This window comes from Callorhinus ursinus, unplaced genomic scaffold, assembly GCF_003265705.2.
Source record: "Callorhinus ursinus isolate GAN/ISIS: 27379988/994484 unplaced genomic scaffold, GSC_fseal_2.0 scaffold31, whole genome shotgun sequence".
Lineage (NCBI taxonomy): Eukaryota > Metazoa > Chordata > Mammalia > Carnivora > Otariidae > Callorhinus > Callorhinus ursinus.
In genome coordinates, this window is record NW_027397093.1 from 6831728 (window position 1) to 6859461 (window position 27734).

The 27734-nt window shown below is 54.4% G+C and overlaps 1 protein-coding gene across 3 annotated transcripts; it reads right to left on the reverse strand.

Moving 5' to 3' along the window:
- Window positions 1-1281: 1281 nt before the first annotated feature.
- Window positions 1282-7914, reverse strand: PPIF (peptidylprolyl isomerase F). Of its 3 annotated transcripts, none has more exons than XM_025850614.2 (6): window positions 7653-7914; window positions 6531-6561; window positions 5908-5996; window positions 4068-4164; window positions 3485-3560; window positions 1282-2301 (listed from the first exon to the last, which is right to left on the reverse strand). In XM_025850614.2, exons 1-6 carry the CDS (start codon window positions 7845-7847, stop codon window positions 2166-2168), a joined length of 624 nt encoding a protein of 207 aa, XP_025706399.1. In that variant the 5' UTR covers window positions 7848-7914; the 3' UTR covers window positions 1282-2165. The 3 variants fall into 3 exon arrangements, with proteins under 3 accessions (XP_025706399.1, XP_025706401.1, XP_073734844.1); XM_025850616.2 differs by lacking the exon at window positions 7653-7914 and adding an exon at window positions 7147-7253; XM_073878743.1 differs by lacking the exons at window positions 5908-5996; window positions 6531-6561; window positions 7653-7914 and adding an exon at window positions 4251-5509 and having other exon boundaries at window positions 4068-4206.
- Between the last annotated feature and the right edge of the window lie 19820 nt (window positions 7915-27734).

Here is a 27734-nt window from a genome sequence, read left to right on the forward strand (position 1 = left end):
CACAGGCTCTGTGACTCTGAGACTCTCAGAAATCACCACGGGACCAGCAGGTCGCAACTCGAGGGGCTGCCCCTCACACTCGTCACCAGCACCACTGCTTCCCTAGAGTCCCCAGAGGTCAAGAGAAAACTCCACAGGGACAGAAGTTGCGGCTTTGACCTCAGAAATCACAAGAGCCCTGTATGTGGGGATGGGAGGACCAAGGGGCATTGGGAGAGGCTCCCCACAGGGAGCCCTCTGGATTGGTGCATCCCAGGGACTATGCCCCTGTTCTGCCAAGCGACTCAAAGGGTCTCCTGGGGCATCATGACCCCACTCGGAGCCTCACTTCACCTATCTGTAAAATGTTGGACTGGATGAGTAATCACCAATTATTACTACCATTATCCTGATTACTGTTGGGCTCAAGATCCCATTCTTCAAATGAAACCCCTTGTAGAGCCTCAGTAAGAAAAAAAGAGATCTGATTGAAAATGGAGTTTAGGGGCCCATGTCCCTTTTCCCCCTTGTTCTGAGGACCCCTATGGCTCTTGAGAATTGTTTAAAAACTGCTAGGCTAGCTGAGCTCCCGGTCCATGCAGCTGAACTCTGGACCCTCATGGAAACCCTCCAGGACTCCAAATGACCCAACTCCAGCCACTGTGACCTCAGAACGACAGGAAGCACACATAATCGGACTCTGGGAGCCCCCACGTGAAATAACTCCGTTCACATTGTGAACAGAACGCGGTTATTCTATCGCTCAGACTGTGCCATCTCTGGCTGTTTGGGGTCTGAATCATGCTCTCCCACTCCCCAGGCTGCCTTCCCAGTGAGTTCAGAATCACCTAGAATCCCAAGTTAAGTGGCAAGTCTAGGATAGTCAACTCCACACCTAACTTTAGATGAATACAAATCCTTCTCTAAGACTCTGACACATGGGAAATGTCGTCATCCCTGTCACTTGAGTGTGTATTAAAATGATGGCCCATTACTGTTACCCCATTATGCAGCTGAGGAAAACAGACGCAGGGTCACCAAGAAGTGGAGCTGGGATTTTGGTGGGGGGGAGGTTAGCCAGTGCTTACGGACAGGCAGTGGGGGCTAAGATCGCTTGTCTGAGCCCATCTCGTCTCTGAGGATGACAACAGTACTGTCCTTGGTTGCTGGAGTGATTAAATGAGATAGTCCAAGTAAAAACCCTCAGCACAGCCCAGACGTGTGTGGTAACTTAATAAAGGTTGGCTCCAAATACTTGAGTTATAAACCCTGCTTCCTAAAACCACCAGACACCAGACAGTCTTCCATAGGAAATAGGATTTATTTTCACATTTCAAGTGAACACAAATAAACGTCCCACAAGTGTATTATATACAAAATCAGTAGATTTATTAAACGCAGAAAAATCAAAGCCCTCCAGAAAAGACATGTTTACTTTCTGCAAGAGCACGTTCGGGCCATTTCCATTTTTCACCAATTCATGGACTAGGCACAGTACGCAGTGGGTTTGTTCCCAGGTTCGTCTGCTTCTACCCCCATGGACTCTTCCTCAAAAACCCCAGCAGCAAACCAACAGGATTCACAGTGGCCAGGGGTAAATGCCGTGGCCTAGGACCCTGCACAAAAGCCCCGACTACGTTCCAAAGGCCAAGCTCTGGGGTTCTGTGGCTTCGGCCACCAACTGGGGTCCTGCCACGGCACGGAGTAGTTAAGTGTCACAGCTTCATCTCTCGGCAATCTTGTTAATCAAATATTCCAATTAGAAGGGGTCATTACACAGATATAATGGCCCTTTTGCAGCGGCTGGCTTTCCCCCCGCAGCTGAGGAAAAGGCAGAAACCTGTCCCCGACGCTAAGCCATCACCACCCCCCGAAGTCCAAGGCACGGGTGAACTTGGGCTGGGGGATCACAGAGAAGGCCTGATGAGGAGTGGTGACATCACGTCCGTGATACTCATCCCAGAAATGGGGCGGTGAGGGAGGGCGGACACTGGGGAAGCAGTGTGGCAGGCCCGGTGGAGACCAGACGTTCTGCAGAGGCCTTCCTCCTTCCTCCAGCACACAGTGATGGTGGTATGAGCACAGGCAACCGGACGGGGCACCATTGCTGGCGTCCGACATGGCCGCCTTGGTGTGTCAACACACGGGCGGCCACTACCGGCCTAGCGCCCTGTGGCCGAGGCCCATTAGCTCAACTGGCCACAGTCTGTAATGACGATCTTCCTGGACGTCTTCCCACTCCTGGAACCGAAAGATTCGATTTTCTTCACGACATCCATGCCTTCTTTGACATGGCCAAACACGACATGCTTGCCATCCAACCTGTGAGTTGAGCCAGGTAAGAGTAAGAGTAGTGCAATGTCACCCAATGTCACGGTCACCTGGTCATGGAACTATTTAGGGGAGACAGGGATTCTGGAAGGGACCCACTCAGAAAGTCTGGACCCACGCCTCACGGCTCTGGTATCAAGCCTTGCGGAGCTCCCCCAAATACACCAGAGGGTCCCTCCCTTCTGGGGCACGTGCTGCCTCCCCTGCCGTGTGACCTTGCCCCTGGGCCACTTCACCTGAATCCTGGTAACCTGAGCTATGGAAAGTGAATTATTCTTGTTCCACACAGGGAGTTAACAGGGTATCCAACTACTCTCAAGAAATAAGAGGTCCGTGTAAATAGAACCATCTTAATGGTCATGAGTGGCAAGGTCAAAGCCAAGATAGCAAGCGTGGCTCTCCATTTGAGAGAGTTCCAAGAATCCAAAAGGCAGCTTAGTCCACTGGCAGCAAGGTCAACACTGCTTACAGCCAAGGGCAGCACTGCAGGATCTGCTGGGGGTTCCGCGGAAGGAGCAAAGAACAGGCGGAGCCAGCAACGGCCTGCCTGCGCCCTGACATCTCTGTGTCCCTTCCGGCTTGGTGGCCAGAGACAGCTGGTATCCACCTACCACTGAGGTCTCCCTGAAGTCCTAGGAAATGGGCTTTATTAAAGAATTAGCTCTTGGCCAGCTATTCTCCCCGCAACCCCATATACCTCAGGGCTAGGACACAGGGGACTCTGGGCAGAGGAACTTATTAGGTGGTGGGATCCACAGGCACGTGGGCAAGAGCGCTCCAAGGTGCGTTCCAAGGTCGAGGTAAGCCGGGAAACAACAGTTTAAACCAAGCAAATAGGCTGCCTCCACAGGCCATCTTGAGGCCTGGTAGGTTCTGCAGCACGTCCCAAACGTATGTGGTGAAAGTCCTTTTGCACAACACATGCCGAAAATTCCAGCTGACAGCAAATGGAAGCCTAACACAGACACAGTTCTAAGAACAACCCACATTCTCCCTCAGTCCTTTTACAAACTTGGTCCTTCTCCCACACGGACACACAGCCCGGCTGAGGGTTCCTGCCCCAGAGCACAGCGCAGCCTCACACTGCCTTCCCCCAGAAGCACACAAACACTCCTCTGGCTGCCAGGCCACCCCTCGTGCCCAGCGGGCCTGGAGCCCGGAGCGGGGGACTCACCAGTCTGTCTTTATGGTGCAGATGAAGAACTGGGAGCCGTTGGTGTTGGGGCCTGCATTTGCCATGGACAGGACACCTGCAGAAACAGGCAGGAGGGAGCCATGCTGCCCCAGGAGGCACCTCACTGGGAAGCTACTGACAAGAGCGACCGCTTCCCCCACAACAAGGCCACTGGGGTCTGACGGTCTTGGAGCCTAAAGAGGCCGAGCGGCTCCCCGGGGCCTGCCCACCAGTGCTGCCCCAGGGAGGAGAGGGCCTTGTGGAAGCTCTCCATGGCAGGACCAGAATGGGACTTTGGCACTCTGCATCTTGGGTCTTAAAACATGACACAACGCTGGGTTTTGCTGAAAGGCTTTCTCTCCCAGCTTCTCAAAGGAAGGCTTGTTCTTTAAATGGAGAGCTCAGCATGACAAAGCTCCAGGAAAACCAACACTCCAACCCGGAGTGCTGAAGGAGGGAAGGGGCATCACTGGATATCGAGCAATCGGTCCCAGCCTCCCAGGCGTGGTGGGCATGGTGGGCATGGTAGCGTCAGGGCTGGAGCTCAGGGCATTCAAACCGGGGAATGGCGGCCCCCACTCACCTGGTCCCACGTGCTTCAGTGTGAAGTTCTCATCAGGAAAGCGGCTTCCATAGATGGACTTGCCCCCGGTGCCATTGTGGTTGGTGAAGTCGCCGGCCTGTTGAGCACAGAGCACTTTCTGAGCAGCCGCCCCCCAGAGCTGGCAGGGGGAGGCTGCCGCGGCGCAGGGAGGTGGCCCCCAACCCACCTGGGGCCCACCCAGCCAGAAGCCCTGCAGACCAAGGGGTCAGAAAACATCCAAGGTTGTCCGGACTCATAAAATAACAAGGAAAATAAGCAAAAATAAAGCTTCAATATTTTCTGCCATTAATAACTACCCTACCTTTCACATGATTCACTTTTTTTTTAAATCTGGGCAAGTTTTTTAAATGATTCTCAAAGGATCTAATGGCCATTCTGAGACGATTAGTAGGTAGTGACCTAGAATTTTCTACCCACAACTCTTGGAGGGGAGACAGGGAGGTGGCCAGGGGAGGGTCCCTGTGCCCATGTCTGGTCTGTCGGGGAGCAGCACAGAGCCAGTTCCCTATGCTGAGCCCCACTCCCTGCCAGGCACTTCCCCCCTCACCAGGCTCGGTGGCCTCCCTACACCTTACAGACCCAGGACGGAGTCCCCCCAGGCCCAGTATCCTTCCTCACAGCTTGCCCAAGGGAGCAGTGGCCAGAAGAACCCAGTGGCTGTCGGCCCCAGCCCCAGCCTGTGGCCAAGGTGTCATGGCTGTCTTCCTGAGATATGATCCTCAGGTGACAGGGATGACCCGACCAGCCTGACCTAAGCCCCCACAAATACCAGCAGGGTGTCCCCAGACAGGGACGATTCAAAACCCTGGCCTGGGCCTCCCGGTGCCGCCAACTCATGCCTCAGAGAGCCCTCCAGCGCTGGAAGGACCCGCCCCTGCCCAATGCTGCTCAGAGGAAGACTCTAGCCTGGCTCAGGACCGCCCCTCCAGCTCCTACGTCATCCACAGCCTCCCTCGGGCAGAGCTGGGAGGGCCTCTGGGGCAGAAAGCCACAGGCTTGGCCAGGCCTGTCCCATGGCCACAGGCTCCCTCCCTGTCCCTGCAGTCACCACATTCGACACGTCGGCAGGCCCGGCCCCCACCCACTGCTACTCACCACAGTAGGATGACAGCCCCAGGTCAGACTGGAGGGAATGGGGGAGAGAATTCTGGGCTGGAAGGACTTCAAAGAGGTCATGACACTCATGCCCCTGCCTCTACGGTCTGTGGGCCTCAAGACTCCAACCCCTGGAGGGTCTGACCTAACAGAGGGTGACCACCACACAGCGAGGGTCTCGACCCCTGGGGAAGTTCCTGCTGTCCACATCTAGCCCCAAACTTCTGATACAGTGTTTTTGAAAAACAGGCAGCACACATGACTAAAGAACATTCATTTAACCAAGAAAGATGCCCCGCTCTAGAAGAAGCTCCGAGTCCAGACTTGGGCGTTCTTGTCAGTGTTGTCTCCCTCCCTCCCTATCGCCCACACCAAGCGTGCCAAGTGTTCAGTGGGACACACAAGGGGACTTGGTCCGAGACTGCCTGAGTACGCTGGTCCTCCAAAGCCTGAAGATCTACTCCCCGCCCCCGTGCACATCCAGATCTCAATGCCGGGCCCCCCCAACAGGCTCCACCAGCCAGCCCATCCTGCCACTGCCCTGTTGCTCAAGGGCCAGGGCCGCCCAACCCGCTCCACCGTCTCTGGGTGAGAAGACAGGCCCACAGAGTAATCCGTCGCTCTCCCCTCGGTATCTCATTAATCCTCACAACCACCCTACAGGGTGGCCCCTGTTATCACCCCCCTCACAGACAGGGAACCGAGGCAGACAGGGCCACAATACCTGACACATGAAGGATGGAATCACTCTGTGGAAGGTAGAGCCTTTGTAGCCGAAGCCCTTCTCCCCGGTACACAGGGCTCTGAAGTTCTCTGAGGGTTGAGGGAAGAGGCAGGTCACCAGGGCCAGGCCGCAACTCCAGGGTCACCACTCGTTCTAGCCAGCGCCCTTCTACCCCCGAGGAGTTGAACGGGGGGTGAACAGACCCCAGGCCCGCTCCCTGGGTCTGCTCTGGCTGTGTGACCTGGGGCAAGCCACCTCCTTCTTACAGCTCAGTGTCCCAGTGTCCAAGCACTGTGACAAGAGCACACGTTCCCGGCAGGGAGTCCCTGGGCCATGTAGCCACCGCCCCATCCGGCACCAGCGGGGAGGAAGTGGTCCTGGCAGAAATTTACAAGTGCTTCTACTGATTCTAAGGCTACCCTGGCCTGGTGGGCAGGGCCAACACCGAGGCTCAGAGGGGGACAGAAAGCTGGCCCAGGGTACCCGGCAGCTGAGCCTCATGTGGAACTCCCATTTGGTCATGGGTCTCTGTGCCTCGACTCCTCGCACCATCCCACCCACCTGGCCTGGCCCCTCTGTCTTCCATCTGGACCAGACTCAGAAGGCCCCAAGCCCCGGCTTACCTGCTGTCTTTGGGACGACATCTGCCTTCAGCTGGGGGGCGAGAAGAGGGACAAGAGAAGATGGTCAGTCCAGAGGCAGGTGACGGAGCGAACCTCACCACCCAACTCCCACAGCGGCCAAGGAGCCCCTTCCATGCCGGTGGCTCCCAGAGGCAGCCTAGGGAGCTATCATCTCTGCTAGTTGTCTCCTGAAACCAGGCTGGGAGGAGGCAGCCTCGGTTTCCCTACCCATCGGAAGAGGACAGTGCCACCCTGGCCTACTTCCAGGGGCAAAACTGGCAGAGTTACTACAGCTGGGCCCCAAGCATCAGAGACTTAGGGCCCGGAGAGACGCCAGTCCAAGCTCAATGCGCAGGGGGGAAACAGGCTTAGAGAGGCGGGGGTGGGGGGTAACGGGAGGCCAGAGCGCCATCCAAGCAGGCCCCTTGCCTCCAAGCTTCAAGAACCACCCTGGCGCCGAACCACCAAAATAAACGGGAGAAGGAGGGTGGTCCCCAATTTCCAGAAGAGGAAACTGAGGACTAACGGAGGTCTCGCTGTTCAAAAAGGGGTCGGGCTTGAGGGCTACACCTGAGCTTCCCCCCGCCCCCGTTTGTTCCCCCTATTTGGTTCTTACTTTGTGAGTCCCGGAGCGTGGTGGGGTTGGAGTTGGGGTCCTGGGTCAGCCCGGAGGGCCCTGCACCAGAGGAGGCCGGCTGGCCTGCCAGAAACCACCAGCGCCCGGGAGGAGGGTGAGTCCCACCGAGGGGGCGGGGCCGGGCCGGCTCCGCATTATGCAAGGGCCGCCACGTGAGCGCACCCCGCCGGCCCGCTGCCTGGAACCCCGACACCCACCCGGGAGTTCCGGGTCTGGGTGCTGACCCCGCGAGGTCTCAGCACCTCTCCCCGACCCCGGGGCCAGCCAGCAGGGCCGGGCTCTCACAGTCGACGACTTGACCTTGAGCTCTTTCCTCCACACTTGCCCTCCCTCCCGCCTCCAAAGTGCCGAGAGGACACCGGAAGAGACCAATCTGATGCGCCCTTCTAGGGATGGGGAAACTGAGGCCCATGGCCGGGTGTCGGGGGCAAGGTCACCAGCGAGTCGGGCACAGCGCCGGGCGCGTCCCGGTGCACGGCGCTCACCTCCAGCACCACGCGGCCGAGCGGCTGCCCGTCGGCGCCCACGTCCAGGTACACGAGCGGGTTCCGGGAAGAAGAGGACGAGTCCCGGGAGCCGCCGCCGCCGCTGCAGGCGCGGACCGCGGGGAGGCGCAGCAGCGCGGAGCGCGGGACCGGGAGCAGGCCGAGCAGGCGGGGGCCGCAGCGCAGCGCCAGCATCGCGGCGGCAGGTCCGGGTGGGAGAGCGACGGTAGGAGCGGAGACGACGGAAGCGACGGTTAAGCGCGCGCAGAGGGCGGAGTCAGCCGCGGCCGCGCGCCGCCGCCTTTATTGGCCGGGCCGGCCTCGAGGCCCCGCCCCCGCCTTCCCCTCCGGGCCTGTTCGCGGGCGTCCCCTGGCGGCCCCAGCGGGCGGCGCAGCCAGGAGGCTGGGGCGACGGAGCGTGAGCTCCTTTCAACGGGCTTCCCAAGGACTAGAGGCCTGAGGGACAGACACGACCCGGCCAAGGGGGGCCGGTTCCATTTTGTAAGGGTCCCACATTAAAAAAAGAGAGAAGGAAATGTGCTAAAACGTGGTTAACTCCAAAATATGAGCATCCATATGTTTTTTTTTTTTTAATTTTATTTATCCATTAGAGAGAGAGAGAGAGAGCATGAGCAGGGGGAGAGGCAGAGGCAGAGGGAGAAGCAGGCTCCCCGCCGAGCTAGGAGCCTGATGCGGGGTTCGATCCCAGGACCCGGGGATCATGACCCAAGCCGAAGGCAGACGCTTAACCATCTGAGCCACCAGGTGCCTCCATCCATATGTTTTTATTTGAATATAACAAAAATTTACGTTTCAGCCCTCTGTATAGGCCTCGCCTCCACCCCTAGGCCCTGCCCACAGAGAGACCAAGGGACACGGTGGGTGAGAAACCAAGAAGGCCGAGGTGAGAGGTGGGTTAGAACGAGAGGTGCGGGGGTGCAGGCGGAGACCACTCCCCTGCTGACCGCAGGCCTCCTAGTCCCAGTCTGGCCCTTCCTCCAGATGCTTCTGGACACCAGGTTCTCTTCCCACACGACTGGAACTCGGCAGGTGCCCAGCAGGCTCTGGCCAGACCCCAGCCCTCCAGCAGGGCTGGGGCCGATGCCCCTTCCCCAACCCCACAGACTAACAGGCCTGGTCCCCAGCCACGGGGTCAGCTGACTGCTGGCTCCCCTCCCACAGCAGTCACCCCAAGAACGTGCCTACAGGTAACAGCACGGGGGCCATCCCCTAGGGAATGCAAGGGAGGGTGAAAAGGTAAAGACAGGGAGAGACGGGGAACTGAGAACCCCGGTGGGGAGGATTTACCCCCCATACTGAGGGGGCTTCACACAAGTGTGGTAGGTGCGGGGGGTCCACAGTAAGTAAATAACGGGGGCCCTGGCAGGGCATCTCAGCCAACACCTGTACTCTCCAAACAGGAAACAAGGACCCAGAGTGAGGAAGGCACCGCTCAGGGCTGGGAGCACCCTGCATCTTCCACTGCCAGCCTGCGCCAGTCTTCTCAGACCTCTCTGAGCCTCAGCTTCCCCTCTGGAGAATGAGGATGTGATGGTGGTCCTTACCCTGCTTCTTCCCAGGTCTGTTTCAAGGGTAAAATGAACAAGAGAGAGAGGCGTGTGTCAACCGTGAAGCACTGTGCTATGAGTGTCGGTGATGGATGGGGTCTAGACTGTCTTTGCTTCAGGTCTAGGGCTCAGACAGCAGTGGGTCTCAGCTGCAGGGGTTCAGAGGTCCAAGGGGCTCAAGAAGAAGGTATGGGCTGAACCTTGGAGTCAAGTGGGCTTGAGCCGAGACCTGAATCAGCTCCTGGGAAGGGGTCAGACAGCAAAATGCTGGCCCGAGTAAATTCATGAGGTTAAAGCAGCGTGTCCTAGGCTCATTAGAATTCTGGCTTGCCCCTTTTCTGGAAGTTTACAGTCCCCTTCTCTGTTCCTGGCCCAGGAGGAGCCTGGTCACTCAGTGATGCTCCAGCTGCATCCTGGAGCCCAGAGGTTCCCCAGGGTCCAGCCCAGGAGGGAGCCTCACTCTGTCCTGGGGAATGTCTCCTCCTTTCTCATGATTTTGTGCCCTGACGTAGAACGGGCCTGAGTGGTGAGCCGGCTTGCTCCCTGCCCCATCTGGGCCCTGAGCAGTCTCCCAGATCCCCCTGCGTCAGTGAATACTGTAGATTTGAAAGAGGAAGAGAGGAATCACCCCCCATGTCAGTTCCAGGTCCTCAGCTCACACAGCCCTTCGCTACGCCAGGTGGATTAGTGGTGCCCTATTGTCCTTCAAGCCTGCTCCTGGGGACCTCTGTATATCCCCTACCCCAGCGAAGCCTGAGCAGCCCTAACCCAGGGAGGAGCTGCCTTTATTCACTCAACCCTTTAGTTCTCAGAGCCCTTCCCCAGCCCTTAGTGTGTCTGCTTCCCCCCATAGCCTGGGAGGCAGTTCCATTTTGCAGATGGGGAAGGAAAGCCCTAAGAGACAGGAGAGTGAGTTGCCCAGGGCTAGAGTGTTGGAGCTGGGAGGACTCTGTCTGACTCCAGGGCCAGGAAGTCCTGCAGAGGCCAGACCCTTCCCACTGCCATCATGGAGCTTGGAATGGGGTGGGGAAGGCAAGAGAGATAAGCCGGGGACAGACAACACAGCAAGAGAGAAACTGAGGAGTTAGCCAGAGGAGGCTGTGGGACTGGGACGGGGAAGATGGTTTCGGCCTGGAGGATCAGCCTAGACACAACCACATTTGAGGGGCAGAGACACAAAGATGTGGAGAGGAGATTCTGGGGGAGGGGGGGAATGAGCCAGAGGCAGGCCAGGGTACCTTCAAGGAAAGGCTGCAATGTTGACCATAAGCTGAAGGGCTGGGGTGTGGGTAGGGGGCAATCAGAGGGTCCTGAAGGCCAGGCTGAGGTCTAACATTATTGGATAGCACTGGGGAGCCATTGATGGTGCAGTACCCCATCCCCAGCACCCCAGACTGAGAACTGGCCTCATTCACTCATGTTGCTCCTACCCTCTTTGGAAAATCAAATGTCATCACTACCTCTTGCCCAAGCCAGAGAGGCTGAGCTGTGAAGTCATCCCTACTTGTACTGTCTGTCCTCAGTGGCATCAGGAAGAGGGACAGTCCCTGGGCTGAGCTCTGAACGGAAACATGCCCAGCCCTCGAGGACTCCCGGCCCAGGTGAGATTGGGCAGGTGTCAGCACTCGCCTGGCTCTCAGGCTATTTATAGACTCTGTGTCATCCTTAGAAACAGCAGTTTCGCTCCTCTCAGCTGAAGTGGCTTCTCATCCAGGGTGTTAATGGTTTTTGTTACCTGGGGATCCCGTAGGATTCCTTTAAGGTATCATAGAGCCAAAGAATAGACAGGTCATGCTGACACTCAGGGGTGACAAATTCAGATGCCTGTGGGGGCCAGGCAGTGACATATACAAGTGAAGCATACTGGGCAAGGCTCTAGGGAGTGAGGGGAGGCAGCACTGTGTCCAGACACCCCCGTTAAAGGGGTAGCTGCTGCCCAGGCCAGCCAATTGTGTATGTGAGACTAGGGACCCAGTATACAGTATAGCCAGATCTTCTCATTTTTCAACAAAAGCTGAAAACCTTAGGTTTTATGGAAATCTCCCTATTTTAAAATGTTGGGAATGAATTTTAAAATAAAATTAAACACTGAATGAGCCATAAACAGTACATCCACAATGTAGATGGGACCTCTGGGCCAGTGGTGTGCAAGTTCTGACCTCCACTCTACAGATGAGAGAACTGAAGCTCAGGGAGGGACAGGGCCCCGCCCATGTTTACGCAGCCCGGAAGTACCGGGGCTGCGGACAAACCCCTCTCTTCACTGTTGCCAGGACCCTTTCTGCAAGACTGACGCAGCAGCCATGTTTTCAGAGCACCTGTTATATGTCAGGCCTGAGCTTTGCCCTGGAGATACAGGACAAAGTGCAGGACAGGCACTTATGGTGCCGTGTGGTTATAAGTGCTACTGAGCAAGCCTCTCCCAGGCAGACCCGTGTGCGTGCCAGGGGTGAATATTGTGGCTGTGGTGAGGGATGAAGTTACGGTGGTCCTGGAGACCCTTCCAGGAGGGGCTGGGAGGGAAGTGGCCCTGCTGTGGACAAGCGGAGGATTTTCGTGAATGGTCATTGCCATTATCAGTCACGGGGACAATGTGCCTTGAATTTGGTCTCTCTTGGTTCTGTTGGGGAGGGGGGGAGGTCCAGGTGAGTATCTGTCATGGGCGCTGACAGGGAGCCCGGAAGAGAAGTCCTTGGCTGAGAGCTCAGAAAGCCAGCCAGACCCCGCTCACGGGCCCCTGGGATGGCCGCACTCTGGGGCACTCCCCGTGCCATTCCCAGCCTTCATAGAGCAGCACGAAAGCATCAGCATCCCTCTGCTGGCTTCCAGGAACCACAGGTGGCTCTGTTCCCGAGCATGCTGTGAACCAGAACATGACGGGAAGCCGGGAGAGGCCCGCAGGGGAGGTTTCCTTCAAGGCCCAAGGGGGTGGTAGACACTGTGCCCAGAGAGAGGCCCAAGAGGAGGGTCTGGGAAAACTCACCTTTCCAGAGTCCAGCTGGGCTTTAGAAGTTGGGTGTGTGGGTGCTGTGGGTCCCTGGGAGAAGCAGCCAGTGGGCTGGGCAGGCCCCCCGCCCCCACCTCCCCAGCTGCTCAGCTCTCCCACAAGCCACCTGGTCACAGAAGAGGGTGGAGGAAGCTGACTTGCTGAATGTATCTGCTAGCCACCATGATGTGGGTGGTCCCTGGGGGCCAGGAAGTCTTCCTGAGAAGCTGCCCCCAAAGGGAAAGGTTGGGAAGGACCGTGGAGGCAGGCCCTGGGGGAAGGGGTGACTGTAAAACAGCCCCGGGTCCTGAAAGTGTGGGTTTTGAGACAGGAGAACGCTGCTGGAAACCTGGCTTCCCATTTCATTCATTCACTCCCTAGGTTTGCTCGGCCACCTCTCCAGGGATTCGAAATAAGGGTGGTCATTGAACAGAAAAATAAACTTAGGTTTTCACTGGGAAGAGAGAGAGCAACAATAAAAAAAAGCAAAGGAGAAGGAAGATGCTCTTGGACGGTGGTATGTGCTGCGCACGAGTGAAGCAAAGTGCTGCGCTTGGCCGGGGCTGGGGGCGGGACTACATTATGAGAGGGGCCAGCATGGCCTGACTCAGGAGGACACATGGCGACCAAATCACATGTAGCTGTGTGAGCTCAGGGAGGTCATTTTTGGCTTCTTGGAGCCTCACTGTCCTCATCTGTAAAGAGGGGTTAATAATGCCCATGTCGTAGAATTGTCCGTATTAAGGAGAAGGACATGGTGAAGGGCTTTGAACATACTAAAGCCTCGACGAATGAATGAATGAATGTATGCATGCATCCCACCTAGCCCAGGCCAGCGGAGGAGTCAGAATCAGAGTAGAAGGTGTGATTTTGAGGGAAAGGTATTGTGCCCTGTGGATATGTATGTACCCTCAGGTGTGCCCAGGGCAGTTTTATGAGTGGGTTGTTTTTTTTTTAAGATTTTATTTATTTATTTATTTATTTGAGAGAGAGAGAGAGAGAGCGAGCATGGAGGAGGCAGAGGGAGAGGAAGAGAGAGAGAATCTGGAGTGCAGAGCCCGACCTGGGACTCGATCCCAGGACCCTGAGATCGGGACCGGAGCTGAAATCAAGAGTCAGGTGCTTAACCAACTAAGCCGCCCAGGTGCCCATATGAGTGGGGTTTTTACAAGACTCCCCTTAATAATATAATAATGCCGTCCTTACACCCACTGGTGTGTCCTGTTTGGAGGCCTCCTTAAGTGTGTTCATGGCCACTGCATCTTTTGATCCGCAGAACAGCCTAAGAGGCTGGCTGGGCTGAGCTGTTACCTCACTTGATGGAAGAGGAGGCTGGGACTCTTAAGTAGCGGGATGGCAGGCGGCCCAGGGCTACACAGAACAGCCAGCATTTGAGCCGGGCTCACTGGGCTCAGGCTCTTCCCACTCTCTAAAAAAAAAGTTAATGATTTTCTTTTCTTCTTTCTACCTTTTCCCCTTGCCCACCCCCATGGAAGCGGTCTCCAAGATGGCCCCCAGTGTTCCCATGGTTGGCCTCAGCCTGCTGTAGTCCCCTCACCCCAGATGTGAGGGGACCTAATGACTCCCTGGTGAACGGGATGTGGCAGAAGGGATAGGATGCCACTTCTAAGACGAGGTTACATAGCATCTGTGGTTTCTGCCTTGGGCTCTCTCTCTCTCTCTCCTCACCGGCTGCCATGCTGTGATACTCAGGCAGCCTGTAGAGGCCCCGAGGTGAGCCACCAAGGCTGGCTAGCAGCTCCCCGAGGGATTTGGACGTGGATCTTGTGCAGCCTGCCAACAGCCACGTGAATGAGCTTGGAAGCAGATCCTGCGGGTCCAGTGGAGCCTTGGGGTGACTGTGGCCCCAGCCAATGACCCGATTGCAACCCCTGAGAAACCTTGGGCCAGAGGCACGCAGCTAAACCACACCTGGACATCTGACCTGGGAAATTGTGAGACAATAAATTTTTGTTGTTTTAAGCCCCTCAGTATTGGGTTCATTTGCTATGCAGCAACGGATAACTGATAGAGCCCCAGCCAGGGTCCTTTAAAGGCCAGCTCGGATCCCATTGCTCCACACACAGCCGGTCATTGATCTGCCATCTTAGCAGGCTTGTGTCATCAGCTGCTCTTGGCAGGGACCTCACGGGCACAGTTGGAAAGAACCGGCCTCGGGAGACAGAGCTGCCCTGTCTCGGTGAAGACGTGCCGTGGGCTGGCTATTTTTGTCTCATTCCTCTGCAGGTGCACATGACGGAGGTTTCGAGAGAGCCGGAGCTGGGAGGAAGCTGTCGGGGGCGGGGGGGCCTGAGCAGGGGTTTGGCCCTGGCGTCTCCATGGCCTGTGGGAAGGGATGGTGCCTCACTTGATGACTCCGTGCCGGGCTCTGCGCTAAGCACTTTCTAGACATCGCCCCGAACCTTGCACGGTGAAAGTTATCCCTTTCTTACAAATGAAGGACTGGGGACGAGAGGGTAAGCGATTTGTCCAAAGTCACACTAGTGAAGAGTCTGAAATGTTTCCCAGTTCTGCTGGGCTGTGTGTCTTCCTTCAGGAGTGGGTGGACTCCAAGCAGCGACTCCCAGATAGATTACGTCAGGTATCATTCTCTCCAGGTGGCCTTTTTCCCAGCTAGCCTGGCACCGTGCTTGGTGACTTAGATCCACAATCCCATCTAGTCCTTGTGATAACTCTGCAGAGGCAGGCCGTGGTCCCCGTGTGATGGATGACAGCTCCGAGGCCAAGAGGGAGGCTGTGATTTGCCCGAGGCCACACAGATACCAGATGACTGAGCTGGACTTGAACCTAGGTCTGGCTGACTCTAAAGCTTGCCCTGTCCTCTGCCACTGGCTGGGCCTCCTTGCCCTAGAGAATCTACCATTGCCTTCCAGCCCTAGAGGTATTGTTTCCACTAATACAGGGCAGCAAGGTGCACTGAGCTTATTCACACAGCCCCTGCCTAGAGTCAATGGGAAAAGGAGCTGGCTGGCAGGACCCAAGAGGTTCTCAAGCACAGCCCAGGTTGGCCTTTGTGGGTGCCCCTCACTACCACCTTTGTTTTCCACGTACTGAGTGGCATCGTTATGCTAAAGGGGAGAGCCCCACTGCCAGGCTCGCTAGGAGTGGGACTTGAGCCTTGGCCAAGACTAAAACACTGCTTGGCCTGAGCTTGTCTGAGCTCTGGGCTCTCTGCCCTGTGGTTGCAGGAAGCAAACAGCCTGCCATTCTGCAATCTCCTTTTCCTTATTTGGTCTGCTTCTCCTGTTCACCTGGGTAAGTCTCTTAAATCTATTGGCTTCACCCTCCATCTCTCCTCACTAACATTAATACTGCTCACGCCTCTCAGAATAAGTCCCCTGCGAATCAACATCACTTGCCTTCTAATTGAGATTGCCCATTACTCACGACAAGTGTTTGTCTTTTTTTCCAATTAAAATAAGCGCTACAGTCTTAGGTGCTTGATGACAATAAGCATAGCCATCATTTACGGCGCGCTTAATAAACTGCACGTGGTAAGAATTTACATTACCTCTTAATCCTCCCGTGGCCCTTAAGAACAGGTATGAGGGTTAACTGCTCTTTATAAATGAGGTTTCCAAAGCTGACAGAGGTTATGTAAGCTGTCCATGGTTACACGGGCCTTCCCTCGGGTTAAATAAGTGGCTGAGCTATATTTGGCCTGGTTCTGCCTAATCCCAGAACTTGGCTGCTCTACCCTCTACTGTCACTGAATTTTAGTACAAAAGGTCAGCAGGTGCAGGTCAGGCTGGGAGAAGTGTCAATTTATATAACAAAGATGAGCAGAGCCTCTGAAAATTGATCGACTCACGGGCTAAAACAGCACGTCAGTATCAGAGGCCCCGGCACTGGGCGAGTCCGGGCACGTCAGGGGGTCACCGTGCAGGCCCCTGGGGCACGAGGACAAGCCCAACAAACTCAGCAGAAGACACAGCCTGGGAGGGGGAGCCAGGGACGCTGGGAATCAAGGGTACGAAGAGCAGCTCCAGCAAGGTTGTCCGCTAGAGAGGCGCGTGGGGTGGGCATGATGCCATCTCCCCGGTGAGGACTGTCCTGGGCAGACAACACAGTGGTTTTCCAGGCCTGAAGCAGGACCAGCAGGAGCCAGACCTGGGCTTATTTAGACAAGAAAGCTTTCTTGTATGTCTAAGCAAGTGGGCCCCCTGCGCTCTGCCCTGGCCACAGTGTGGCATAGGGAACCATGAACTGATTTCTGGGGTTGGGGGGTGTGGGTGGCCCAAGAAGGCACAGAGTGACCCCGTAAGCCTGAAGACTTGGAGTTCAAGGCAGGGCAGGGACAAGAACCAGATGGAAACAAGGACAGCAGATGCCAAGGGACCTGCAAGGATGGTGCCAACAGATGCCCAGCCCCACTCTCCGTAACCCCGGGGGCTTAGAGACCATGCTGGGAGAAAGGGTGGGGGAAGGGCCTTCCCCAAATGACTCAGATAGTTTCCACCATTTGGCCAAAACAGGAACTTGAAAAAGAAATTAAATTCTGTCACAGGTAGTAAATTTAGCTGTGTTTCTTGCACACTTGGATTTATGGGCTAGAATTCATATCCATTATATGATTCAAGGCTTCTGAACAACTGGGGAAAATATCTGCCATATACTTTAATACAACAATTGTTCATGAAAATCAAGAAAAATGTTAACTACCTGCGGAGAAAACACAGAGAGGAAATGGGGAGGCAGGTCACAAAATGCAAAATACAAATGGTCAGTAGCCCTAAGGAAAAGAATATTCCAGCTCACTGGAAGTTATGTCCACACAAAGGGGTGCCTGGCTGGCTTGGTCGGTAGAGCATGTGACTCTTGATCCCGGGGTTGTGAGTTTGAGCCCCCTGTTGGGTGCAGAGATTACTTTAAAAAAAAAAAAAAAAGCACAGTATTGAAAAAAAGAGAGTAGAGATGTCCACAGAAGGTACGGAGTATCATTTTAGCCTTGTGTGCTGGCCCGCCATTTACCCCCACAAGCCGAATGTTTCTTCGTGGCTCTCTACAGCACCCAGAGTCTCCCTCCTTGACTGCCCCAGTAGCCCGAGCATCTCTGCCTGTAAGGCTTGAGGGTTGGCAGGGGGAGGGGGGTCAGGGGGACCCAGGCTGCTTGCTCCCTTCTCTGCCTGCAAGGCCTGGGGGCTGGCGGGGGGTGGGGGGGCCCAGGTTACCACACTCTGAAATCCATCCTCGTGTCTACCCCTGGGCCATGCTCACAGCCACTGACGGATTGTGGCAGGGGTGCTAAAGCCGCCCCCCTCCTGGGAGACACGGACCCTTCTGGCTGCTGATTTTGGCTAGAGGACTCCCCCAAGGGCTCACAGGCATTTGCCTTAATACACTTCTTTCACATCTAATCCTGCCTTGGGGTCTGCTTCCTAGAGGCACCCCACTATCACCCAGCCGGGGCTCCTCCACACAACCTGGGCTCTTTCCCTGGGAGTCCACTGATGCAGATGGGCCTCCTCCCTCCGTAGAAGCCATGGTGTGGCTGTAGAGTGTCTACCCGGAGCTCACCAGGGGGGCATACAAGGGGGATTACGGTACTAATGAGATCGCAGATTCTGCTCTACCTACTGATCAGACATTCCCCCCAAGCTCTCCTGCCCCCCGCCCCAGGGAGGCATCACATGTACCCCCAAACCAGTCTGCTCCTGCTGAGGGTCATCCCTGCTCTGCCCCCATCAATGAGCCATAATGAAGTACCACAAACTGAGGGGCTTCGACAACAGAAGTCTGTCCTCAGTCCTGGGGGCCAGAAGAATCGAGATGTCTGTAGGGTTGGTGCCTTCTGAGGGCCACAAAAGGGAAGGGTCTGTTCCAGGCCTCTCTCGTTGCCTTGTAGGTGGCATCTTCACCCTGTGTCTTCACATCGTCTTCCCCCCATGCCTGTGTGTGTCCAAAATTCCCATTTTTATAAGGACACCAGTCACAGTAGACTAGGGTCCCCCCAATGACCTCATCTTAACTACAACAGCAACAACCTTATCTCCAAGTAAGGCCACCTTCTGAGATCCTGGGGGTTGAAGACTTCAACATAGGAACTTGGGAAGGACACAAGTCAACCCTCAGTGGGGCCCCACAGCGGGACCACTCAGGCCTCAGCATCTCACCAGGGTTTTAGTGAAACTGCCCTCTTCCCCCTCCTTTTGTACCAGCAGCCTCTCAAACCCCTCAAGACGCGGTCATGAGCCTGGTAGAGGCAGGACTGGGGGACCAGAACGACGTCAGAATTGTCCTTCCCTCTGATGACAGGGATTTGTTTCTGGACTAGGCTGTCTCCAGACCTCGCCCAGAGACTCCCTGGCCTCCAGCAGGGCCTTCAGTAGGCCAGGCTACCAGTTCACCAGGCAGTCCCAGATGTGCCAAATCCCATTCAGACTCCAGCTGGGAACCCAGTTCATAGACTTGAGTTTTCTACCTGTAAACTATAGGTAGCATGCCCGTGGAGCCCTGCTTTCCAGCTCAGGGCTGTGATGGGGTGATGTATGTAAGGCCCTTTGCCTGGCATGCTGAGCACTCAGTGAACAGTTATTATTACTACCCTTATGTCCAGTGCTATTAACTTGGCCATATCCTCAGGGATAGGCACCACCTCACTTCTCTACCCCTCTTGTGTGTGGCTCCTGTGAACGCCCACTGGGACAGATGGAAGACTTCTAATCTGGAACCTCTCAGAGCACCCAGGACCCCTCAAATGCTGAGGAGCACCGTGGGTGCGCTTGGAGACCTTGCACACTTCTCTGACCCGAAGACCCGGGCTGTTATTAGGGGATCACAGCGGGTATCTACCTCTGTTGGTGCCTGTTCTGGAGGAACACCCACACAGCCTGGAATGTTCTGGGCTGTGATTGCGTCAACTAGGAATGTTCTGGGCTGTGATTGCGTCCTGGACACTGCCCTTGAAAGTTCAAGGTTTCCAGGCTGCAAGGCTTGTGGGCAGGCTCTAAGGTGGTGACGAAGTTAGCAGCAAACACCTCTGCGTGCTCGCCTCCGCTCACCCCTCAGCTCGCCGCCCTCCTTGCCCCACCCAGACTCGTCTCCCCAGTGGCTTCTCCTGGCTCCTTATAGTGGCCACTCCTTGGGCTGTCCCTGTAAGCCACCAACCAGCACCCTTCAACACAGCCTCATCAAAGGTCGCTCTCTCTGGCGCCAGGCTGTCTTTGGGTGTCTCCGGGTTTCCCGCTGTCCCCTCGATCGCTCCTTCTCATCTCCTTCTCGGCCCTCCCTCCACCCGCCCGGCCCTTTTGAGTGGACTTCCCAGAGATTTCTCTTTTGCCCTGTCTCCTCTCTGTCTGCCTCTCACCCAATCCCAGGGCTGCTCTGGGCTCAGCAGGGGTTAGTCTGGGAGGGGCCTTGGCAGGAGGCTGAACATCTCTGGATGAGAGTCTAAACCATCAGCGGGCATCTGAGAAGTCCTGCAGTGGGGGCGGTCCTGACCCACCTGGGGTAGGGTCGTGCGCAAGACTCGATTGGAGCCACCGCTGGCAAGGGATGGTCTTCCATAGCAGGGTTTCTGACAGCAGGCTGTGGGGCTGGGGGCAGGGCCAGGTTCTGGGGGGAGAGGAAAGCCGCTTTTCATCCTGATAGCCCGAACGGCCCAGCAGAGTTAGGACACAGAAGGCTGGGGTCATGGTCCAGATGTGCAGCTGGGGGCAAGGTCAGGCCCTGGGTCACTCTCCCCGCTTCTCTTCCTTACTCGTACATTCACTTCTTCACTGAGCAGCTATTATTAAGACTCGACTACATGCCACAGATGCTGAGCTCTTTGGCCAGGCCAGCTGTTGCTTGAGCTTCTAAAATGCACCCATTAGAAACAGGACTCTTTTTAGAGTCTGAGGGGGCCGAACTGCCAGAGGTTCCCTGCTCTGGTGGTTTTAAAATCCGTCCACAATCTCACTTGCCACTGATGACATCAGGAGGTGGAGTCAGTCCTCTTCACCTGACTACCGGCTGGCCTCAGTGACTCACTTCTACCTGCTAGAATGTGGCAGAAGTAAGGCCGAAGGTCTTCCTAAGCCAGGCCAAGGGCAACATGGCTTCCACTGGATTCTTGCTGTGATACCCAGCTGCGGTGCCATAACGGAGCCCAGGCCACTCAGAGCGGCCACCTGAAGGCATCCCAGCTGACAGTCCCCGCTGAGGTTCCCAACTGCCAGGCACGTGCATGAGGAGGCCGTTGGACGGACTCCAGCCCCAGCCGCCCCTGATTGCTGTCACCTGAGAGCCCCGAGTGAGAACTGCCCAGCTGAGTCCCATCAGCCCTCAGAGCCAGGAGAGGGGCTCGCAACGAATGACTGCTTTTGTTTCATGCCACTAGCTTTGGGGTGATTCGTTGTGCAGCTGGAGTTAACCAGAACACCCCGTGGGGCCATGTGGTGGACCCCTAACGGGCTGCCAGGTGCCCTCCCTGGGCCCCTAACCTTATGGGCCTCTAGAATCTTCAGAAAACACGGCCCAGTGGGGACTCCTTACGTCTCTGCCCTCCCACCCCTTCTCCCAGAGGTCAGATGACAGGACTGCCGTCTGCCCAGGCCCCCCCGGGGTGCAAAGTGCTGTCACCCTTGATTCCTCCCTCAACCTGACTGTCCCATGCCATTTATCCCCAGCCATCTATCATTTAGCAAACCTTTGTGCAGCCCCCCACTCCGCATCAAGCTTTGTGCAACATTTGTGCGGATGCTAGAGAGCAAGACTGACCTGGTCCCTACTCTCAGGAAGCTTAACGGCCAAGCAAATTATTCATTACAAGTGGCACAAATGATAATATGTATATATATTTTTTTTTTACAAACGCTGATATCTTAATACCTGTGTGCCTTGATTAAATTCAGTCCTTCACGTTCTTTCAGTCATGCTTTCCACGAGGAAGAGATTTTTAGCTCCAGAGATCATCAGCTTCAGTTTTCAGATGAGGAAGCAGGGGTGCCAAGAGGCTGAGTGGGGTCCCGGCAGCGATGGCAGTAGGAAGCGGGAGCGCCGAGACGGAGCTTCTTTCCAACCCAGCCCTCCTCCCCCGTTCCACTGCTGCTGTTTGTGAGGTCCTGCAGGTTCTCTGGAAGCAGAGGCTGAGATGGGTTTCCCCAGGGATCGTGCCTACGAGAGAGTGGGGAGTGGGACTGGGTAAGGGCAGCCCCAGGCCTCTGTGCAGACCCAAGCCTGGGCCCACCCCATGGGAGCCCCTGAGCACAGGTGGCTGATACAGGAGTCCCACCGGGCTCAGAAGCTCAGGCCAGTGTATCCCCACTGTGTGCCATTGATCCTCGGGCTCCCGAGGAGGGTGAGCTCGGCATGTTGCCGGCTTCCTCCACTCCTTGCCCCCAAACCTCAAATGCTCTCCTGAAGGGAGAGCCCCGGCCGCCCTCCATGGCTGCCTCCCAGTTATCGAGACAGCCTCCTGTCTGGTCCCTCTGCCCAAACCGTATCTGGAGCCATCATTCTAAAACACACATCTCCCCCCGCGAAATCTAATTCCCATCTCCCACAGGATAAGGAGCAGCTTCCCGAGCTGAGCACCAGGCCTCCACCGTCTGCCACCGCACCAGCCATTTAGGGACGTGGCCTCGAGAGTCAGACAGCCAGGGCTCACACCGGCCCCCCCCTGCCCACTACCTGGGAGCCTTGGGACGGTCTCTTTATGTGTTTATCTGTACATCCTCTCAAGGTTGTTGTGGGAGTTCAGTGAGAAGCTGCAAGTAAGGCAATGGCGCAGAGCAAGGGTAGAAATGACCTTTTCAGCTCAGACTGGCCTTTCGTCCAGTGCGGCCATAAAGCCCACAAGGGGCTGACATCATGTCAGGGGGTCTCTGTTACCCCTAAGCTTCTGGGGGGAGAGTGAGCAGAGGGGTCACTCTCGGGCTCTCTCTGCTTGTTGAGGGACCAGAGAGGTGGGTCCAGTCACCCCTGGCAGGTGTGGATGGGGTCCCCTGAGGCAGACGTGGCAGGGTCACCAGGAGGGGCCAAGCTGGAGCAGAGAGGTCGGGAGAGGGAGAGGAGTCTGCGTGACTGTGTGTATGGTGTGGGTGCTGAGGCTGGGGCCCCGGGGGCCTGCCCACCCTCCCATCCTCCACCCCTGCTCCAGGCCTGTCCGGCATTGCGGTTGGGCTGCTAGGCCCAGTCCTGCCCCCGCCGGGCAGGCTGCTGTGTAGGAGGCCTTGTTTGCTGAGGATCCTGGTCCCGCCTGGCGCCAGCCTGGCCCACAAGGCTGAGCCCCTCCTCAGGGCAGTCCCTGCAAGTCGTCTCCTCCAACAAAGGACCAGTGTCCTCCACAGGGCAGGTGCTGTGCAGGCAGGAGAGCAGCCAGGCCTGCCAGGGATTCTGGGCAGTCAGATCACAGAGGAGTGACCAGGGCTGGTCCGGGCCTGGGCCAGTGGGCTCTTCGTTGTTTTTGTTGGTTTTGAACCACTGCCCCTAGGAAGGGGTCAGAGGAGGGAGGCTGGCAGAGGTCCAGGCTGGGGAGTTGAGGTGCGTTTGCCAAGCTGGTGGCTAGAGGCTAGATGAGGGGCCCCCAGGAGGGGTGCGGGTTCTCTTCCCTCCCCACTGGGGGCCCAGGCCCCACCTCAAGCCCCTGGTCCCAGCTTTACCTGAGACAAGCAGAAAATGGAGTCTGCCTCCTTCAGCCACAGTTCTGTATGGCAGCTTGTGCCCTCCCCTCCCCCAGCCCCTATTTCGCTCTCAGCCAGCTCCATCAGACTGTTGAAACTCCAGCTCAGGCCCACGGCCAGACTGAGCCATCAGCTGGTCCCACAGGGCCAGCCTTCAAGCATCCGCTGCCGGCCAGTCGGCCCCGAGGGAGCTGTGCACACCGACCCCAACGGGGGGCCACCTCTCTGAGTAGAGGCTAGTCACAAGCAGGATTTGAGCTGATGGTGGGCCAGGGCTGCCAAGCATCTCAGGCCACATCAATGAAGTATCTAGAATGAGGGAAATGGGAATCACCTTTGCTATTTGTAGCTCAGAGCTATGGGAACTGGACTACCTACAAATATTGGAAAGAGTGCCACGGACCAAGGACAAAGGAATGGAAGTTTCAGAGAATAATGAATGAAAGCCACCGATTTCAGGACAACACGGGGCTGGATAGAAATCTGTCAGGGATTCTGTGTATGTTATATTTTCCCCCACCAGATCATGAGCTCCTTGGGGGTCTCGTTCTATCTCAATAACTCTGCTACCATCCCAGTGTCTTACTGCCTGGTGTCACTCAGCTCAGGGTGATGGTGATTAATACTTGGTGGATCCAAGGGCAGATGGATGGATGAATGTGTGGATGGTGGCAGAGGATGGATGGGGAGGGGAATGGGTGGGTGGATGGTTGGGTGGATGGGCAAACTGATGAACAGCTGACCTCACAGCTGGGGCTGGTGAGTAATAAGTGACTGAGTCCTGCACCAGAAGGTGGCCAGAAAGGAAGCTGGCACGACCTTTACCGGCACAAAACCTAGGCTTCTCCAAGATCTTTTGTGGGGAATGCAAAGAGCGCTAACCAAAACAGCAAAGATAGAAAATTTGGATTTCATTTTTTTAAAAATTGGACTTCATTAGCATTAATGATTTCTGGACATCAAAAGACATCACTTAAGGACACCTGGGTGGCTCAGCTGGTTAAGCGTCTGACTCTTGATCTTGGCTTAGGTCTTGATCTCAGGGCCGTGAGTTCAAGCTCTGAGCTGGACTCCACATTGGGCAGGGAGCCTACTTTAAAAAAAATTGTTTAAAAATGAAATAAAAAATGAAGCCATAAACCGGCAAAGACATTCATAAGACATATACCTGTATATATGTTTAAGAGTATAAAGAACTCCTATAAATTGACACAAAAAGTAAACAACCCAGTAAACACTGGCCAAAAGACTTGAACAGGCATTTCACAAAACAAGGGGCATCCAAATGACCCATAAGCATATGGAAAGACACCAAACATCATTAGTCAACAGGGAAAAGCTAGTCGAAGCCCTAGGGGGGTACCATTACACACAGTTAGAATTAAAAAGTGTTGGAGAATATGTAACGTGGCTGGAACTTTCATAAGTTCTTAGTGGGAGTGTAACTGGTACAATCACTTTAGAAAACGGTTTGGTAGTTTTCTACTAAAGCTAAAGATATGCTTACCTATGATCCAGAAATTCCAGCCCTCGGTGTATCTCCAGGAGAAACCGAGTATGTGAGTCTATGCAAATACTTTACAGGACTGTTCGTGAAGAGCTCCAAACTGGAAACAACCCAAATGCCCATTAAAAGTAAAATAGATATGCACATTGTGGTACCTCCATATAATGGAATACCACTTAGCGAGAAAAAAGGAACAGATTACTGGTGCATACAACAACATGGGTGAATCTCACAGACAGTGCCTTGAGCAAGAAAAGCCAGAGAATATACTGTATGATTCCATCTATAGAAAGTACAAGACTAGGGAAAACTAACCAATGATTAGAGACGTCAGAATAGTGCTGATTTTCAGGGGTGGGGTTGGCGGGAAGGGGGTAGTCTTCTAGAGTTCTAGAAATGCTCCATATCTTGTTCTCAGTGGTGGTGCTATGTGTAAAAGTCATCAACCTCTGCACTGATTATACTTTGGATTAGAGAGTCATTATACTTTTATAGTACACTTTTATGGTTTATGAAATATTTGAAAAAGTACATCTGAGTTTCCTTGTTCTGGAAGAATTGGGTGCAGGGGCATGGGAGTGGGAGGAGCCTAAAGGGAGTACTACCATGTCCCTTCCAAGGTACACAGTATAAAACATCTCAGAGGAGTTTCTTGGTAGAGGCTGGTCTTTGCCTGGGGCAGGGGCCCAGATCGGATGCCAAGGAAGGATGCACCTATGGGGAAGTCTACAGGGTGGGGTCAGTGACAACAAGGTGACACACATCTGGGCCTTTCCTCAGCTGCTGAGGCACACAGAGGCACACAGAGGCAGCTGGAGTTTCTGTGCCTCCATGCCCCACTGTGTGGTTTTCCGAGGGGAGGGTACCCCTCATGAGCTTCCCACCCCAGGCCTCTGGGAGGGAAGGGTCTTTGTGGTGCCAGCAGGTGCCCACCCAGCAAAATCAGAGGTCTGTTGGCCTTGAGCTACTTACTCTCCTACCCTCTCGGGGTCTTTTCTCTTGTTACATGGGGAGGTTGGCTGACACCTTCCAGGGGGTTCCTATGGGAGTGCCCCAAACCACCCAGGAGGCGAGGTAGCTTGCCGGGCCCACGCCCTTCTCCCAAAGAGCAGCAAGCACAGCTGGAAAGCCCGCTCCACTCTGCTGACCTCACAGAGCTGAAGTCATCTGTGCTGCTTCTCCCATGAATCAGGGAGCTTCACGAGACACTGACACAGGTGACTGGACAGGATGCTCCGACCACTCAGAAGGGGAGCAGCCTCAGCAGGAAGCCCACGGGGCGGATCAGGAACAGGTTGAGGGCTAACCTGTCACAGGTGCTGGGAGAGGAAGCTGTAAGTCACCTCGCCTTCTTCCTCTCCCCACTGTCCCCACTCCCCTGCCTATCAGGAGTGCCCTGTCTTCCTCCTTAGCATCTCCTAACCCTCCCTGTTCCGCAGCCCCTGCCCTAGATCCAGGCCACAGCCGCTGCCTTAGGGGCTGCAGGAGGCCCCTCCACATGCTCCAGCCTGAGCCCCTGGGTCCGTGTTTCTCAGGCTTCCAGAGTGTGCTCCCCCCACCCTGGCTTTAGCCAAGTATACCTGATATTCGATAAGATGCCCAGACCTTCGCAGTAGAGTTTAAAGAGAGTTTTGTTTTGTTTTATCTCACATGAGCTGATGCACAGATCATCAAACCTCTTCTTGTGAAATGTTTTAACCTAAAATCAAAACCTGATATTCATTGCTGTGAAATTTTTCTTATTTTTTTCCCCTTTGGCTCATTATTCCAGCACCCCAAGAACTTTTCAGATCCTGATTTTTATTTAACTTTTTGACCTGCTTCACCCATTTCTCCCACCTCTTACCCCTAACCTCTGGCAGCTACCAATCCACCCTCTGAATCGACGAGCTTGTTTTTGTTTGCTTGTTTGTTTGTTTGAGAGTCTACATATGAGTTCATATAGTATTTGTCTTTCTCTCTTAGACTTATTTCACTTAATATAATGCCCTTGAGGTCCATTCATGTTGTCACAAATGACAAGAGTTCCTTCTCTTTATGGCTGAGCAGTATTCCATTTAGTGTGTGTGTGTGTGTGTGTGTGTGTGTGTGTGTGTGTGTGTGTGTGTATCTCACACTTTCTAATCCATTCATCCATTGATGGATACTTAGGTTGCTTCCATATCTTGGCTATTATAAATAATGCTGCAATGAACATAGGGTGCATATATCTTTTTGAATTAGTGTTTTTGTTTCCTTCAGATACATACCCAGAACTGGAATTGCTGGATCATATGGGAATTCTATTTTCAATTCTTTGAGAAACCTCCATACTGTTTTCCACAGTGGCTATACCAATTTAAATTCCCACCAACAGTGCATGAGGGTTCCCTTTTCTTCACATCCTGGCCAACGCTTGTTATGTCTTGTCTTTTGATAATAACCATTCTAACAGGTGTAGGGTGATATCTCATTATAGTTTTGATTTGTGTTTCTCTGATGATTAATGATGTTGAGCACCTTTTCATGTGTCTGTTAGCCATCTGTATGTGAGTTTAAAGAGCTTTGACAAATGTATATCTCTGTGTAACTAACACCCCCAAAATCAAGGTATAGGGCATTTCCATCACCCTGGAAAGTTCCCTTATCCTCCTTCAAATCACCTGTCTTTCTTCCAAAATGGCCTCTGTTCTGACTTCTACTCCCACAGATAAGTTTTGTGGGTTCTTGAATTTCACAAAAAATGGGACTCCATAATAATTATACAGTATATAATCCTTTATGTCTAGCTTCTTTCACCCAACATAATGTTTTCCACCCTCATCCAACTTTTGTGACTTGTTTGATAAGATTCCATTTTCTGAAAATAGCTCAGCTTGCTTGTCCATTCTCCTATTGATGGACAGCTAGGCAGTTTATAGTTTTTACTGCAGGTTTTTGTTTTGATATATATTTGCATTGCTCTTGAGGAAATACCTACAAGTTGAATTGCTCGGGTATGTAGTAGATATATGTTTATCTTTATAAGAGAGACCAAACTTTCCCAAAGTGGTTATAGCATTACAGACTCCCACCAATAATGTGCCAGAGTTCCAATTGCTCCACATCCATGTCAACATTTGATACTGTCGGTCTTGTTAATTTTAGCCATAAGAGGATCTTTTTAAAAACCACACATCCATCAGCTGATGAATGGATGAACTAAATGCAATAAATCAATACATTGGAATAGTATTCAGTAATACATAGAAATCCAGTATCAACACATGCTACAACACAGATGAATCTTTAAAATGTTATGCTAAGTGATAGAAGCCAGTCACAAATGACTATCTAGTGTATGATTTCCTTTATATGACATGCCCAGAATAGGCAAATCTGTAGAGACAGTAAGTAGATTAATGCTTGCCTGGGGCT